The sequence below is a fragment of the Cyprinus carpio genome, chromosome B14 (genome assembly GCF_018340385.1).
Source record: "Cyprinus carpio isolate SPL01 chromosome B14, ASM1834038v1, whole genome shotgun sequence".
In the NCBI taxonomy this organism is placed as follows: domain Eukaryota; kingdom Metazoa; phylum Chordata; class Actinopteri; order Cypriniformes; family Cyprinidae; genus Cyprinus; species Cyprinus carpio.
In genome coordinates, this window is record NC_056610.1 from 16544313 (window position 1) to 16559478 (window position 15166).

Sequence of the window (15166 nt, forward strand, 5' to 3'; positions counted from 1 at the left end):
GTTTCTCATTTTACCATAAGTATTCTTGTGAAAGCTTTTAGACTTCTGTTATTTTGGCTGCTTTATGTCAAATAAGAGTTTATGTTTTTAGAGTTTGACAAAGGTTTTTTTTTTGTGATCAACTTTTTTTTATTATTTAATTCATCAAAACAGCATCCATTCAAACAAACAAAACAGGGAAGGGGGAGCAACAGACATATCAATATTTTTACAATCTGAAAAAAAAAGAAAAACTTTTTATGGTACTTCCTTTATATAATCCAAACACTTGGATGGATGGATGATGGATGGATGGTATGGCCTTGTTATGGATAGATAGATAGATAGATAGATAGATAGATAGATAGATAGATAGATAGATAGATAGATAGATAGATAGATAGATCTAGCTAGCACAGGCCTAACAACGTGTTTTATTTATTTAATTTCACATAATGCCCTTTAAATCTATTTTATGGTTATTTATTTTATGGGTGGATTGAGCGTTTTGTACGTTACAAATAAAAATATTATTAAGTAAAACAAGAAACATTTACAATTTAATGCAATTTATACAACAAAATTGTCTTCTGCTTTGGACAGACTCAGGATGACTTTGGTTCCCACAGAACGCCTGGCGCTCTGACCCCGCGCTGAATGAACTGAGACGCACAAGCAAGTAACCAACGATAGCAAGTGACCAATTGTGAAATGATAAGAAAACAGATCCAACCTCAGCAACACGTCCAAACAAAGACTCTTATGCTTTGTGAAATTCGAGATGGTGGCTTAATTCATTGGTGGTTTTGTTAGTGGTGTGTTTTGTATCGTTCACACAAACCAAACGAAACAAGCGGTTCCATAGTGTAGTGGTTATCACGTCTGCTTTACACGCAGAAGGTCCTGGGTTCGAGCCCCAGTGGAACCAAGCGTTTTTCGCGTCACAGTTGTAGAGATTTGGTACATTCAACGACGTCGTGGCATCTGAAGGATCGTAGCGTTTCCTGGTGAACTGGTTTCAATTAACCATGTAGCTACGCGTTCTGTGTCTGTGACGCTAATTCTATGCAGATAGCTATGAAAAAAGAACTCTGCGTGGTATAAATAAATAATATTTGTATAATTTGGTGGAAAAATGAGGCAGATTGCAACGTCATTAGCTAAACTGTAACTACAATCATTTGGTTAATGACTGTGACAAGCAACTAGCGGAGTGCTAGCGTGAAGTCAAATATAGTGTTTGTGCGACCCCTACTGTTAACTGTAATGCGGACCCAGCATCACGCATCTCTGCTTGACTGCTGTTCCAACTCACATTCACTCACCAATTAAAGTAGACTTTAGCAGAATTCATCATTGCCCAGATGTATAAGAACTTATCGGTCACATAGTGCTGCAATGCCAAGATCAAGTTGATAGGAAAAGCACAAACTAGGCTATATATTTAATGCAATTTAACATTGTTTGGATAAAAGTATCCAACAAAACATATATTTGAATTTTCAACAGAACAGAGACAAAACGTTTTTAACTACTTTAAAGTACTATTGTGTACCTTTAATGTACTAATATGTACTATTTAGGGGTAAATAAGGTACAAAGATGTATCTTTTTGATTCCTGGTAACACTTCTAAAATATGTTATCAGCTGGAGATCTCTATAAAATTATAACTGGGGCTGAAATAAAAGGAAATTCAAAGGTGGTGTATCAAGAGTTCTTTTATAAACATTCTCTTACATTTAATACATTTCTGGATACAGTTTCCTTTGACCAGTTTTAGTAATGGCATAACATGAACATGAAACTGATATTCAATATTTTGATTCAATATCTTTGGGTTTGTTGATATGACATCCTAGTATGTGCTTTCATTTATAGGCTAAATCTGAAGCTTCCTATATGTACCATGACAGTTTCCACTCAAATCAAATGGCAACTTACAAAAACATTTCTGGCAATTGTGGACAGAATATGTTTAGTTCCAGACCTCTTTTATCCCAATAAAATGAACTAGAACACTATTTAAAATAATCAATATCACTTTTGGAAAGATGTTGCTCTAATCCACATTTGTAAGCATTACTGCGATGTTGTGATAAATTTGTTTATAGTATCAAATTTTCACTCTCCATAATAATGAGCAAAATAATTGCTGAACAATGAAGAATTTTCTGCTTTTCATTTGTGGTTTATAGACAAAAAAAAGGGTTGAAATTGTCCTAACTAAACAGATTTACAGAAAACTGATAAATATAGCTTATCATGTCTTTGCAATTTCTCATTTTCAAATCAGGATTGGAGCTGTCCAAGGTTCTGAAGGAATATATTACATGATTTACAGCACTAGTAAATAACAAACAAAACAATTAACAAGTTCTTGATGAATATATGTGTAATAAGTTAAAATATCTTAACATAAAAAAAAATATTGGTCCTGCTGTGAACTGACAAAACAAAAGACTGACAATGATGTTACTCAGATGCTTAAGTCAATTTACAGTATACTGCAAGAACAAGTCCAAATCCATGTGGTCGCAACACTAAATGCATGTAGTGAGATCCCTTTATATTATTTTTTTTTATTTTACAAACAATATTTTATGAAAGAAAGTTCTTAATCATTGTCAGATAGACTCACTACTGCAGTAACCAGTGATGCCAAAACTCATCAGATCTTTGGAAGGACAAGATCGCACATACAATAATAAATGGAAATTTAGTTCCAAACCCATTTTCCACATTCCTTTTGTGGAACAAAATACAAGATTTTCATATTTATTTATTTACTTTTATTATCATTATTATCATTATTAGTAGTAGTATTTTTGAGAAATGCTCATGCTGTTATTTCAGTATAGTGAAAGTGAATAGGGACCAGAGGCTGTCAGAATGCAAGAAGGGCACAGAAGTATGAAAGTATTATAAAAAGAGTCTGACTCAAGTCTTCTAAAGTCATACAATAGCTTTGAACAATAGCTTTGAATTGAAAATCTGTGTGTTTTGTATAGTGTTCAATAAAAGAAGACCTTTCAGTATTCATAAAATGTCTAGATAGGTAAATTATTTTTATTTTTGAGTGATGCATTCCTTTTAAATTATTTAAAATAAAATGTTGAAATAATTGAATCAAATGCAGCTAAAAAGACACAAATCAAGACATGTGCGACATGTGAAAAATATTTCTTAATCTGCATGGAGAAAAATCCTGAACTTTACTTAATTAAAGTACATTTTAATTTGTAATTATAATTAATATTTAGGGCCCGAGCACCGATGGTGTGAGGACCCTCTTGTATCTGCTTCGTTTATTATTATTATTATTATTCTTCTTCTTCTTCTTCTTCTTCTTCTTCTTCTCCAAAATGAATCACATTTTTGAGGGCCTAAACATGCTCGAAAAGTCCTGAAACTTTGCACACGCGTCAGACCTGGTGAAAATTTACGGATGAAATAGGTTTCAGAAGAGGGTGTGGCAAAATGGCTCGACAGCGCCACCTATCGTAAAAAAATCAACAGCCCTCGAGCTGTGTTTAACGTACATGCACGAAAATTGGCACACATATGTAAAGCATCAGTACCTACAAAAAAGACTCTTGGAGCAATATCCGAAACCCAACAGGAAGTCGGTTATTTTTAATTTTATGAGCAAATTTTGCATCATTTTTGTCATTTGCATGCCTTGTACTTTAACGAACTCCTCCTAGAGATTTATTCAGATCACGACCAAATTTGGTATGCCTAATCTAAAGGCCTTTGCGATGTTAAATTGCGAAGATCTTGAGTTTTCGTTGAAGGGCGTGTCCGTGGCGGCCTGACGAATTTCGATGATTCGCCATGAAAAATGAAGTTGCTATAACTCAGACATACAATGTCCAATCTGCCACAAACTTCACATGTTTGATAAGACTCCTGACCTGAACAGATTGACATGCCCATATTCAGTTATAGTCATAGCGCCACCTACTGGCAACAGGAAGTGACATATTTTACGCTGTAACAAACTACCCCAAGAAATTTTATGACATAATTCTTTTTTTTTCAGTCACTCTATTCTAAAGGCCTGGGCGATGTTAACTTGTGAAGATCTTGAGTTTTCGTTAAAGGGCGTGTCCATGGCGCCGTCACAAAGTTCGATGTCTCGCCATGGGAATAAAAGTTATTGTAATTCAGGCATAAAATGTCCGATCTTGCCCAAACTTCACATGTTTGATAAGTGTCCTGGCCCTGAAAACATCTGAAGGCCAATATTCCATTGGGTGTGGCAAAATGCCTCGATAGCGCCACCTATACATTTTCAACGGAGTGCGCCTCGAGCTACGTTTCACGCACATGTACAAAAATCGGTACACACATGTAACACACCAATACCTACAAAAAAGTCTCTTGGTACGAAATTCGAATCCCAACAGGAAGTCAGTTATTTTGAATTTTCTCTGCAAAATTTGTGTCGTTTTTGACATTTTCAGGGGTTGTACTTTAACGAACTCCTCCTAGAGATTTATTCAGATCAACAACAAACTTTCTCAGTGTAATCTAAAGGCCTTTGCGATGTTAAATTGCGAAGATCTTGAGGTTTCGTTTAAGGGCGTGTCTGTGGCGGCCTTACAAATTTCGATGTTTCGCCATGAGAAAGGAAGTTGCTATAACTCAGACATACAATGTCCAATCTGCCCCAAACTTCACATGTTTGAGAAGACTCCTGACCTGAATATATCTACATGCCAATATTCAGATAACGCTATAGCGCCACCTGCTGGCAACAGGAAGTGACATGATTTACGCCGTAACAAACTACTCCTAGAAATTTTATGACATTTTATAATTTTTTTTGATCAATCTAATCTAAAGGCCTTTGCGATGTTAAATTGTGAACATCTTGAGGTTTTATTAAAGGGTTTGGCCATGGTGCCATGACAAAGTTTGATGTCTCGCCATGGGAATAGAAGTTATTGTAACTCAGGCATAAGATGTCCGATCTTCCCCAAACTTTACATGTTCGAAAAGAGTCTTGGCCTGAACACATCTGAAGGTCAATATTCCACTATAATCATAGCGCCACCTGCTGGCAACAGGAAATGGCTTGTTTTACACTAACTTAAACATGCAATGTCCAATCTGCACCAAACTTCAAAATATTTGGAAAGGACTGAAGAAATGTACATGCCAAAATCCAGTTATAGTTATAGCGCCACCAGGCTGGCAGCAGGAAGATTGGCACATATAAATGACTTTGACATATTCCTCTTATATTTACCACATTAAACCCATATATCTCGCCGTTCGCTTTTTTACAAAAGCCACCCGGTGGTGGTGAGCCCGGGTGCGAGGGCCCGTTCATCGCTGCTTGCAGCTTTAATTCAATTTGTATTTTATTTGTATAGAGATTTTGTAATACATACTGTTCTAAAGAATCTTTACAGATAATAGAAGAAAACAACAACAAAAGGAAAGGAAAAGAAAAATAGTGCCACACAGGCACTTCTCAGAGATATTTAGGTTGATGTTTAGGTCGGGCCCCCTGCTGAGCTCCCACTGTGAACAGTGTTTAATGTTGTCAAAACAATTGTCAGTGGATTTAAAACATTGGTACTGCCACACTGACTAGTGATTCTCACTCTTCCAGAGATATTTAATCTTGTTTTCTTTAAAAGTTCTTGGCTATGAAGGATGTTTACAGTGTCCAAAGAACACGTGGCAACCAGAAAACTGCTCTATTTGCTTTCATTCCTAAAAAATGTAACATTGCATTAACATGTTAACATAAAATTTTATTTTACACCACTGACATATTAAAAAGACCTGCATATAGAGGGAAAATATAGGCTATTTCTTGACTTCACATAGGAAGAAGAAAAATTGTGGATTATTGAATTAATGTCAGTCTTGGCTAAAGCCCAACCAGGCAGTACACTGACAATATTATATATGATATAATATATCAGTATAATACATGATGTAGCGGACTCTTATTTTGAAATATAAACGTACCGGTCGTGTAGCGCCATCTTTATTTTCACTACACGGTCTCTGGCTTCTCATCGATCTGTGCTGGTCATTTGTCGTGTTAACTGTAATTTTATCATTGAATTGGCGAATTTAGCAGTTGCTGCGGCAGCTGCAGCTGCCAGAGACCCGGCCGTGGACCGCTCCTTACGCTCGGTTTTCGGTATGTATGAAGAGATTGGGTTAGTAGTTTCTTGCATCTACTATTCCTAAGTTTCATTAGCTGCTAAGCTAAACCTCACTCACCTACAGTTAGTGACAACCAAAACTCTGGAATAAGATTATGTAACACCTTATTTAACAGTATATATATTTGCTAGCCTTATAAATTATTATTAAAAATCGTATTATTTGCAAATTGTATATACATGCTGTCCTATACACAATCAAAAATGTGAAAACTGCAGATATGGATGGACTGAGGCAGTGGTGTAAGTGGAAAAAAGTAGCATATCAACAGTTTAACAACGTGTTGAGCTTCAAAACAGATGCTTTCACAGTAAACCAGTTTGCAACATGGTTCCTTATTTTGTTTGTATTTTGGTAACAGTGGGAAACATCCCATATGAGGCCACAGAGGAGCAGCTGAAAGACATCTTCTCAGAGGTTGGACTTGTCGTCAGTTTTAGGTATGCACAATAATGCTTGAAACAGCATGCTTTGGTCACTTTAGATGAAACCTTGTGTTTATCCCCCCCAAAAAATAACCCTTCTTGCAGGTTGGTGTATGACAGAGAAACAGGTAAGCCAAAGGGATATGGCTTTTGTGAGTACCAGGACCAGGAGACGGCGCTCAGTGCCATGCGCAACCTGAATGGCAGAGAGTTTAGTGGCAGGGCCCTCCGCGTCGATAATGCTGCTAGTGAGAAAAATAAAGAGGAGCTCAAAAGTAAGTTTTCAAGTGTAATATTCTATCCTAAGGCAGTTTGAATTTTTGATTTCTAAATCTTGCGTACTAGAATTGGCCATTCTGTTTGACCTGCATGCTTGTTTCCACAGGTTTGGGGACTGGAGCTCCAATTATTGAGTCCCCTTATGGAGACAGCTGCTTACCAGAAGAAGCCCCTGAGTCCATTAGCAGGGCAGTAGCCAGTCTGCCTCCCGAGCAGATGTTTGAGCTAATGAAACAGATGAAGGTGAGTATAGGAAAGTGGCCTGTTAAATTTAAGACTGAAGTTACTTAAAGTATTGGTTCACCAAAAAAAAAAAAAAAAAAAAAAAAATCATCATAAACCTACCCTCACCTTGTTCCAGATTCGTAAGACTTTTGTTCATTTTTGAAATGCATATATATATATATATATATATATATATATATATATATATATATATATTATATATATATATATATATATATATATATATATATATATATATATATATATATATATATATGTTATATGTTATTATTATTTTTTTTTTTTTTTTTTTTAAATGGAACATTTTCTATTCCTCTATTGATAGTCCATTTATTCAAAACTTTAAAGTTGCAGAAACGTTTGTAGAAGACAAACCTTTTGTGTTTGTGTAGGTTATTGGTTATATGGGTATAAAACCTTAAATGACATATTTTCATTAAAAAAAGCGATGTTTTTAATTCATAAGACTTGGATCTAGCTGCTTAGATTCAAATGGATTAATTTGATGTTTTTGTTAACTTTTGAAAGTTGCGGAATTTCAATGGAGCCACAGAAATCTCTCTGATTTTGGTAAAATATCTTTATTTAGAAGATAAACAAAAGTGTACAAATGTGAAATGACATGAGGGAGAGTAAATAATGACAGAATTTCTATTTTTGGGTTTATTCCTTTAATTGCTAGTAATCTTATTGTTTCCAATAATTAGATTTGAAAACATTTAAAAGTCAGTTTGGTAACATAATTTGATATTTAAATCATTGTTTGGTATGTTTAGACAGAGAGAAAAAAAAAAAGCAACACTCGTACAGCAGTTTATAGTTCTGTTGTAAATGGGGGAAGATTTTTGAAGTGCTTCCACTTTCGGATACAAAATATTTTTGCAAAAAGTATCATTAATTGTTTATTTGAAGCCTTACGAGTCTTAAAAATGTGGTTGTTAGATCTATCGCCCTGTTCTTGTTTGTACAGCTATGTGTGCAGAACAGTCCCCAGGAGGCCAGGAACATGCTCCTGCAGAACCCTCAGCTCGCTTATGCCCTGCTGCAGGCTCAGGTGGTCATGAGGATTGTGGACCCTGAAATCGCTCTGGTAAGATCATGAAATGAAATGGAAAGTGTCTCAGTACATGAGTAGAAATGAGTGAGAACATCCCATTAACCTCCTTAAAAAAGCATTCTTGAACCTAACAAGGATTGTATCTCCCTCATGTCATTCCAAATCTGTATGAGTTGCTTTCTTATGTTGAACATAAGATATTTTAAAGATTGCTGGTAATCAAACATTTGGTGGTTCCCATTGACTTCCATAGTGTTTCTTTTCCTACTATGGAAGTCAATGGGAACCACCAACTGTTTGATTACCAGCAATCTTCAAAATATCTTATTTTATGTTCAACATAAGAAAGCAACTCCTACAGGTTTGGAACAACATGAGGGTGAGTAAATCACGACAGAATATTCATTTTTTTGGTGACCTTTCCCTTTAAGCCATATAAAGATCAAGAGAAAAATCGTCTGTTATTCTCAGAAAATGCTCCACCGTCCGGCTGTGGTTCAGCCCATAAACCCAAGTCCTCAGCCTGGAGCGGTACCAGTACCTAACCAGCCCCTCCCTCAGCCCAATGTGCCTGTCTCCCAGCCTCAGCCAATGGTCAGTATTACAGCTTTTATCCTGAACACTTGTATCATTAGATGCATTAAATCGTAGTACTTGTTTGTTTAAATGCATAACTGTTCTTTTTAAAATATAAACATCTTTACTATCTCACTTGAATTCAGTGCATTATTACTGAAAATTATTAATTTCTTTATATATATATTATTGACCTCAAGCGTTTGATTGGTAGGATGGTTTAGTCTTGTTGTGCTTTAATAACATTCACAATCTTTCACAGATTGTGTCTTGTTGTCTCAGTTGGGTTCATGGACAGTCAAGCCCTTTTCCTCATTCATGGTGCTAACGAATAATATTCTGTTGATCTTCTGACTCACAGCCAGGCATGCATGTGAACGGAGCCCCTCAGATGATGCAGCCTCCACAGATGGGAGGTGGAGTACCTGGACCAATGCCAGGACAGGGACCCATGGGACCAGCTGGTAAGCATGGTTGTCGTAGGATTGCTTTGGTGCTTACATATATGTGTGCATAGCGGTTTACCTTTGGTCTCTCCTTTTACAGGTGGGATGCAACCTCAGATAGGGATCCCTCCAGGAGGCCCTGTACCTATGGATAGAGGACCAGGTATTCATTTTAGGCATTCAGAATTCTTTGTGTATGATTATACACATGATGTTGCTGTGACTGTTGTTTGTATTTTATCATATACATTTGTTTCCCATTACTAGCATTTGCTTTTTCAACAAATTTTTAAGTATTTGCTTAGTATTTAGATTAGATGTTGTTTTATACAATTTAGGACATTCACAGTCATTGTGAGAAAATTCTATCACTACATGATTTCTGTCCACAAGTGAGCAGTATTGGCCAACGAGTCTGCTGCTCTAACATAGGCTTTTATGTAGTGATTTAATTTTTTTCTTCAAGGTGCTTTTTTTTTTTGCATTTTCTCAAACATTTGGTTTAGTCAGTGTTGTTGTGCCAAGATACTCAACAATAAACATTTAATTAATTATATATAAACTCTAACATTTTTGTACTTCCTTTTGTCTGTGTGCACTACTGATAAAAAAGTTTGTTGGTCAGTAATTTATTTTTAAATATTTAAACTTTATATTACACACCTTTAGCAAGGATGCATTAAATCAGGGTTTCCCAAAGTGGGGTTCGTGAGAGAATTGCAGGGGGTTCGTGAGTTGGTACAAGGTATATGAGTGTATACCATTAGTGAATTAATAAAAAAATAAAATAAAAAAATATATATATTCAACCACTACTCTAACCCATATCCATTAACATCAGTACAAACATCCCTGGGTAATATCAGTAAGTGCCACCATGCGCTATCTTAGTTCTTTCTCCTGTTCTCTTCACTTAATGCTGACCCAGGAAACCTTCTGGACTCTTCTGTGGGAGCAGCTGGGCAGGCTGCTATCGAGCGGTCTCAAGGTATCATGGGTATAACCCTGGTCTGCTCAGAACAGGCCTGTAAATAGTCTGTCACCTTCTCATTGTTTTACCCCTACATGCACCTTTTGTAGTGTACTTCGTATCTACCCTTAAGCATCACTCTTGAGCCTTTTGACAGCAGTTCATGGAACTTCAGTTCTCGTCAAAGAGAGTGTGCAAAATACCATGTAGACATTTAGAGAGATAAGTGAAACTGTTCAAACAATTGACCCCAAAAACATTTTAAAAGGGACAGTTGACAGCACTAATTGCTGATTATCACAAAGTCGTGAATAGTGTTGAACATAGGTGTGTTCTGCTGTATTGTGTCGCTTATGTGTGAGGAGTGAAGACAACACATTGTAAACAGTTTTAACCTTTTATTGTGTAACATTTCCAAAACCTGAACAATGAAGTCTTGTTTCCTAATGGAATGTGCAGAATCGAGCTGAGTATTGATGAGTTTCACTTTGTAAGGATGTTGAAATCCTCTTTTTTTAATCAATGTCACTGTGACAGGTGAAACAATATCCTTTTGTTCGTGAAGTGGAACCTTTTTGTTTCCTTCAGTCTAATTTCCTTGACGCTTCAGGAATTGTCTTGGTGTAGCATAACGGTGTCCTACCTGTGAAACATTTGCTTGACAATACAACCTCATTATTCATATTCTTTGATTGAATAAAAGGACATGTCTAAATTTCGAAATGTTTGTGTAATGCACTTTGACTAGATTCTTTCATCATTTCAATTCTTTTTTAAGCCTTGTCAAAGTGACAAAGTGTGCAAATTTTTCAAAATCAGTTTTCATGTAAATGTTCTTTCTTTTCGCAGTGCCGATAGTAGACCCACGTGCCCCAATGCGTGGGGCCCCTCAAGGCCCTCCGGGGATCCCACCCAGAGGCTTGCTTGGCGATGGTCCGAATGACCCGCGAGGTGGATCATTGGTCAATGTTACTGGAGAAATGGAGCCAGGGTAATGTATACAAACTTTGTTGCAGTGACATTTAGATGATCACAGCTGATCATCGAAATATATTCATAATGGTCTCATTAGTATTGTCAGAAAGCTTACATTGACTAATCATTTACTTTATGCAATTGTGATTAACCCTGTAAAGAAATCAAAATGTCTGTAAAAACTTTAGACAAAATATGTAAAAAAACAAACAAAAAATTAAAAAATTCTGTTGAAAAGATTTGTTTTTAAATGGTCGGTAAATTCTTTCAAATGTTTTTGAAAGTAGTCTCGTCACCAAGGCTGCATCAATGATATAGTGAAACTGTAATATTGTGAAATAGTACAATCTAAAAATTGTATATGATTATTTTATAAAACTAATTATAATTTAAAATGTAATTTATTCCTGTGAAGGCAACGCTGTATTTTCAGCAGCCATTACTCCTGTTTTCATTGTCACATAATCCTTCATAAATCATTCTAATATGAGGATTTAGTGCCCAAGAAACATTTATTATTATTATCATCAATGTTAAAAATAGTTGTTCTGCTTAAATATTTTTGAGGAAATTGTGATACATTTTATTTTTAGGATTATTTGATGAAACAAATTGTACAGTATTTATTTGAACTCTTTTGTAATATTATAAATGTTTTACTGTCATTTTTGATCAATTTAATTCATCCTTGCTGAATGAAAAAAGAAATTATAATTCTTACTGAGCCCAAACGTTTGATATTGATCACCATTGATTTGTTTCTTTTTTTTAGTTCATAACAAAAGCTTTCTATTTTTGTTGTTGTTCACTTACAGGCATGGTTACATCGGAGGCCCTCCACAACATCAGGGGCCGCCCATGCATATGGCGCCCCCAGACATGCGTGGCCCTCATGACATGAGAGGAGGACCCATGATGGGAGAACCTAGAGGTCCTATGATGGAGCAGCGTGGTCCACCCATGGAGGCAAGAGGTAGTTAAAGATGTGGTTTCACTTAATTGTTTTCGCTTGGATATCTGTATGGACCCTTTTCACAGACTGTGATGATGAGTTTCAGTGTCAATTGAATCATAAATCCTGCAACATTTTTTTTTTTTTTTTTCTATTTTGATTTATAAAAAAGTAGCCTCCAATTCACCACAACAGAAGTTTACGCAACTATGATGACGTCTGAGAAACCCGGAAATGTGAAAAGGGTCCAATACTGGTTTTACTTTCTGAAGTATCACTCAAATAAGATTTAAAATAAATTCTTCCTAGGTCGTGATCCAAGAGCTGTTGATGCTCGGGGTCCGATATCTGGCCAGAGGGTTCCTGTGGCTGGTGGAATGCAGGGTCCTCCCCCCCACGGCATGGGACAAAGTGCACCTCCAGCAGCGAGACCAGTAAGATTTCCAGACTCCTGTCATTTTGCCCTTTTGGCTTTTCAAACCTTTTAATGTCTAGGACCCCCAAATTTGATCATCCAGTTGTAAAGGGAACCCATTTCTGAAATATACATATAAAGGCAGCTATCTATTTTCAAGTCAACAGAACCTTTGTTTGAAAAATACCAAATGTGAAAGCAAATTTTGCGATTTTAAGTTAGTAGCTTTTTTTTATTTATTTTGTCTTTAGTGCACTATTATAATATTACAGAACATTTTCTATTCAGTTCAGATTTATTTGTATGGGACTTTTGACAAATATTGTTCTGAAGCAGCTTTACAGAAAATGTTTTACAAATAATAAAGATAAAGACTTTGGTGATTTTAAAAAATAAAAACAAACCTTTTAGCTGCTACTAATACACTGATTTGCTGCTCAAGAAGCATTTATTACAATCATTATTAGGGGAAAAAGTAGTGCTGCTTAATTTCGGTTTAATTTTTATTAAAATTTATTTTAATTATTTTGATTAGGGTTGGGTAATGTTTGAATTTTATCGATTCTGATTCCGATTCTGCTTATCGATTCCGATTCTTATCGATTCCTAGTTTCGATTCCAATAAGATAAAAAATCCAATATAAAAAAAATTAAGTCAAACATTTAGATGTCAAACATGTATTCTGTCTTTTTACACAGCACTCTGTTGCAGCTGAATAACATGAGCAAAAATCAGCAGCCTACAAAACACTGCAAGAGGAATTTAGCCTGTGCTTTAAAAAAAAAAACCATAGCAAAAACAACTGGATTAATATCAATTTCAAATATTAAAGTGTTAAAGACAAGTAAACAGTCAGTAATAAGATAGGAACAAACAAATCAATTAGCAATATCAAAAACAAAACTAAACAAAATTTCAGGTACAGAAACTGTAATTAAAAGTTTAAAAACACTGCATAGTTTTCTTTTTATAAATAAAATAAAGATTAATCAATTAAAGTTATTAAATATATTCAGACAAGATCAGTGAATAATTTTTTTTTGTTCTTTAACATTAATGACAGGCAGCGCGTTTATTAGGCTGTTGTCTCTTTAAACAAAAATACTGTACATGTGTGTTTTCTTTCTCATCTGTTTACGTTCACGTAAGACAAAAACGGCTGTGTTTATGATGATATACTGATGTAGTTTTCTGTATACTGGTCGACAAATAAGAAAGAAGTCAGTTTTCGGCTCGGAACACCCTTTTCTACAGTGGAAATACACGGAACGGTCCGAGAACGGACACCGCAGCGCGACCGCCGAGTGCTGCTCTCTGTGCACGCGCTTGCGCTTCATGTGCGCTGCACACAAACAGGGCGCAAATTCTTTCCGTTCCTGCACTTAATCGTTTTTAATCAAATTGAAATGCGAAAGCAGGAATCGTTAAGCAGAATCGAAATGCAAGCATCTTATCTAATACCCGGTTCTTGGAAATATGGAACCGGTTTTCGATACCCAACCCTAATTTTGATCATAGCTTTTGTAACAGTGTCAGTGACTTTGCTACTTTGGATCAATTTGTTTTGTCTGCTGAATAAAAGTATACTTTTAAACAGCTTCCTCTGAAAAGAACAAGTAATAAATACAACTTTCCCCCCAAACTGTATGCATATTTGTTCATATTTCAGAAAAAAAACAAATGTCATTCATTTTTTTTTCTCTCAATTTTCCACGGACCCCCTCTTGCAGCCACATTTAAACAGCCCTATGTCAGAGAACACTATGTAGCATGCAGTATTTAATTTAAATATCTGCATGTTTTAATCTCATTTGTCTTTTAGCAGGGTCCTACATCAGATGCGTCATCACAAGACCACGAGAAAGTGAGTGTCTTCTTTTCCCTACACACTTTTGGATGACAGGGTCTTCCAACTTCCAACATTACATTCCTAAAAGTTTACTAAAAAGTTATTGTAACCATATATATTGTTAAAGAAACTGCATTGCTGCATTCTGTGTTTCAGTGACCAGATTTTCCAGAATTACTAGTTAACTTGTTGACATGTTGATTTAAATCTTGACAGAGTTATCACGCTTCAATTTTTAATCTTTCATGATGCAACATTGCTTCTGTCTCAGAGATGATAATCTGTATGCTGTGTTTCCACATTCCCAGGCTGCCTTGATTATGCAGGTCCTGCAGCTGACCCCAGAACAGATCGCCATGCTGCCACCAGAACAGAGACAGAGTATCCTGATACTGAAGGAGCAGATTCAGAAGACAGCAGGCGCACCCTGAAGACTTAACGTGACGTGAGTTCTTTTCTTTCCTTTGCAACCATCCTAAAACAGCCTATTATGATAATTACAGGCTCTGTGACGAAGCAGAACATGGGTTTGCTTAAGTAACAAGGATTAATTTGGGTTAGTGCAAGTCTGAAAATCTGACTCTACAACTTTGTTATTGCAGGAACATGCGCATCTGATCAGACAACCATCCCCTGGCTGCTTTTGTATCGGTCTGCAGAACATCCACATCTGTAACTTTGTTGTTTTTGTTTTATAGTGGTATTTTCTTATTTCAAGTGAGATCAGTTGTATATGAATAGTATTAGTTCACAATTTACTGCTCATGAAAAAAATAAACTGGAACTTTTTTTCAATGCAGAA

At 35.9% G+C, this 15166-nt stretch overlaps 1 protein-coding gene and 1 non-coding gene across 2 annotated transcripts; both read left to right on the forward strand.

The window, feature by feature from the left end:
- The first annotated feature begins 834 nt into the window (after positions 1-834).
- Positions 835-907, forward strand: trnav-uac. Its single transcript has one exon. It is a non-coding gene; the product is annotated as a tRNA-Val (tRNA).
- A 5059-nt stretch (positions 908-5966) lies between these two features.
- On the forward strand, positions 5967-15163 carry LOC109101837 (cleavage stimulation factor subunit 2-like; the record flags this gene model as incomplete). The annotated part of the gene is made up of 15 exons (XM_042738805.1): positions 5967-6147; positions 6535-6613; positions 6704-6873; positions 6984-7120; positions 8094-8213; positions 8652-8774; positions 9118-9220; positions 9303-9365; positions 10131-10190; positions 11022-11163; positions 11963-12120; positions 12409-12533; positions 14338-14379; positions 14673-14809; positions 14967-15163. Coding segments are annotated over 14 exons (1626 nt in total), but the record flags the coding sequence as incomplete, so codon positions are not given.
- Positions 15164-15166: the final 3 nt, after the last annotated feature.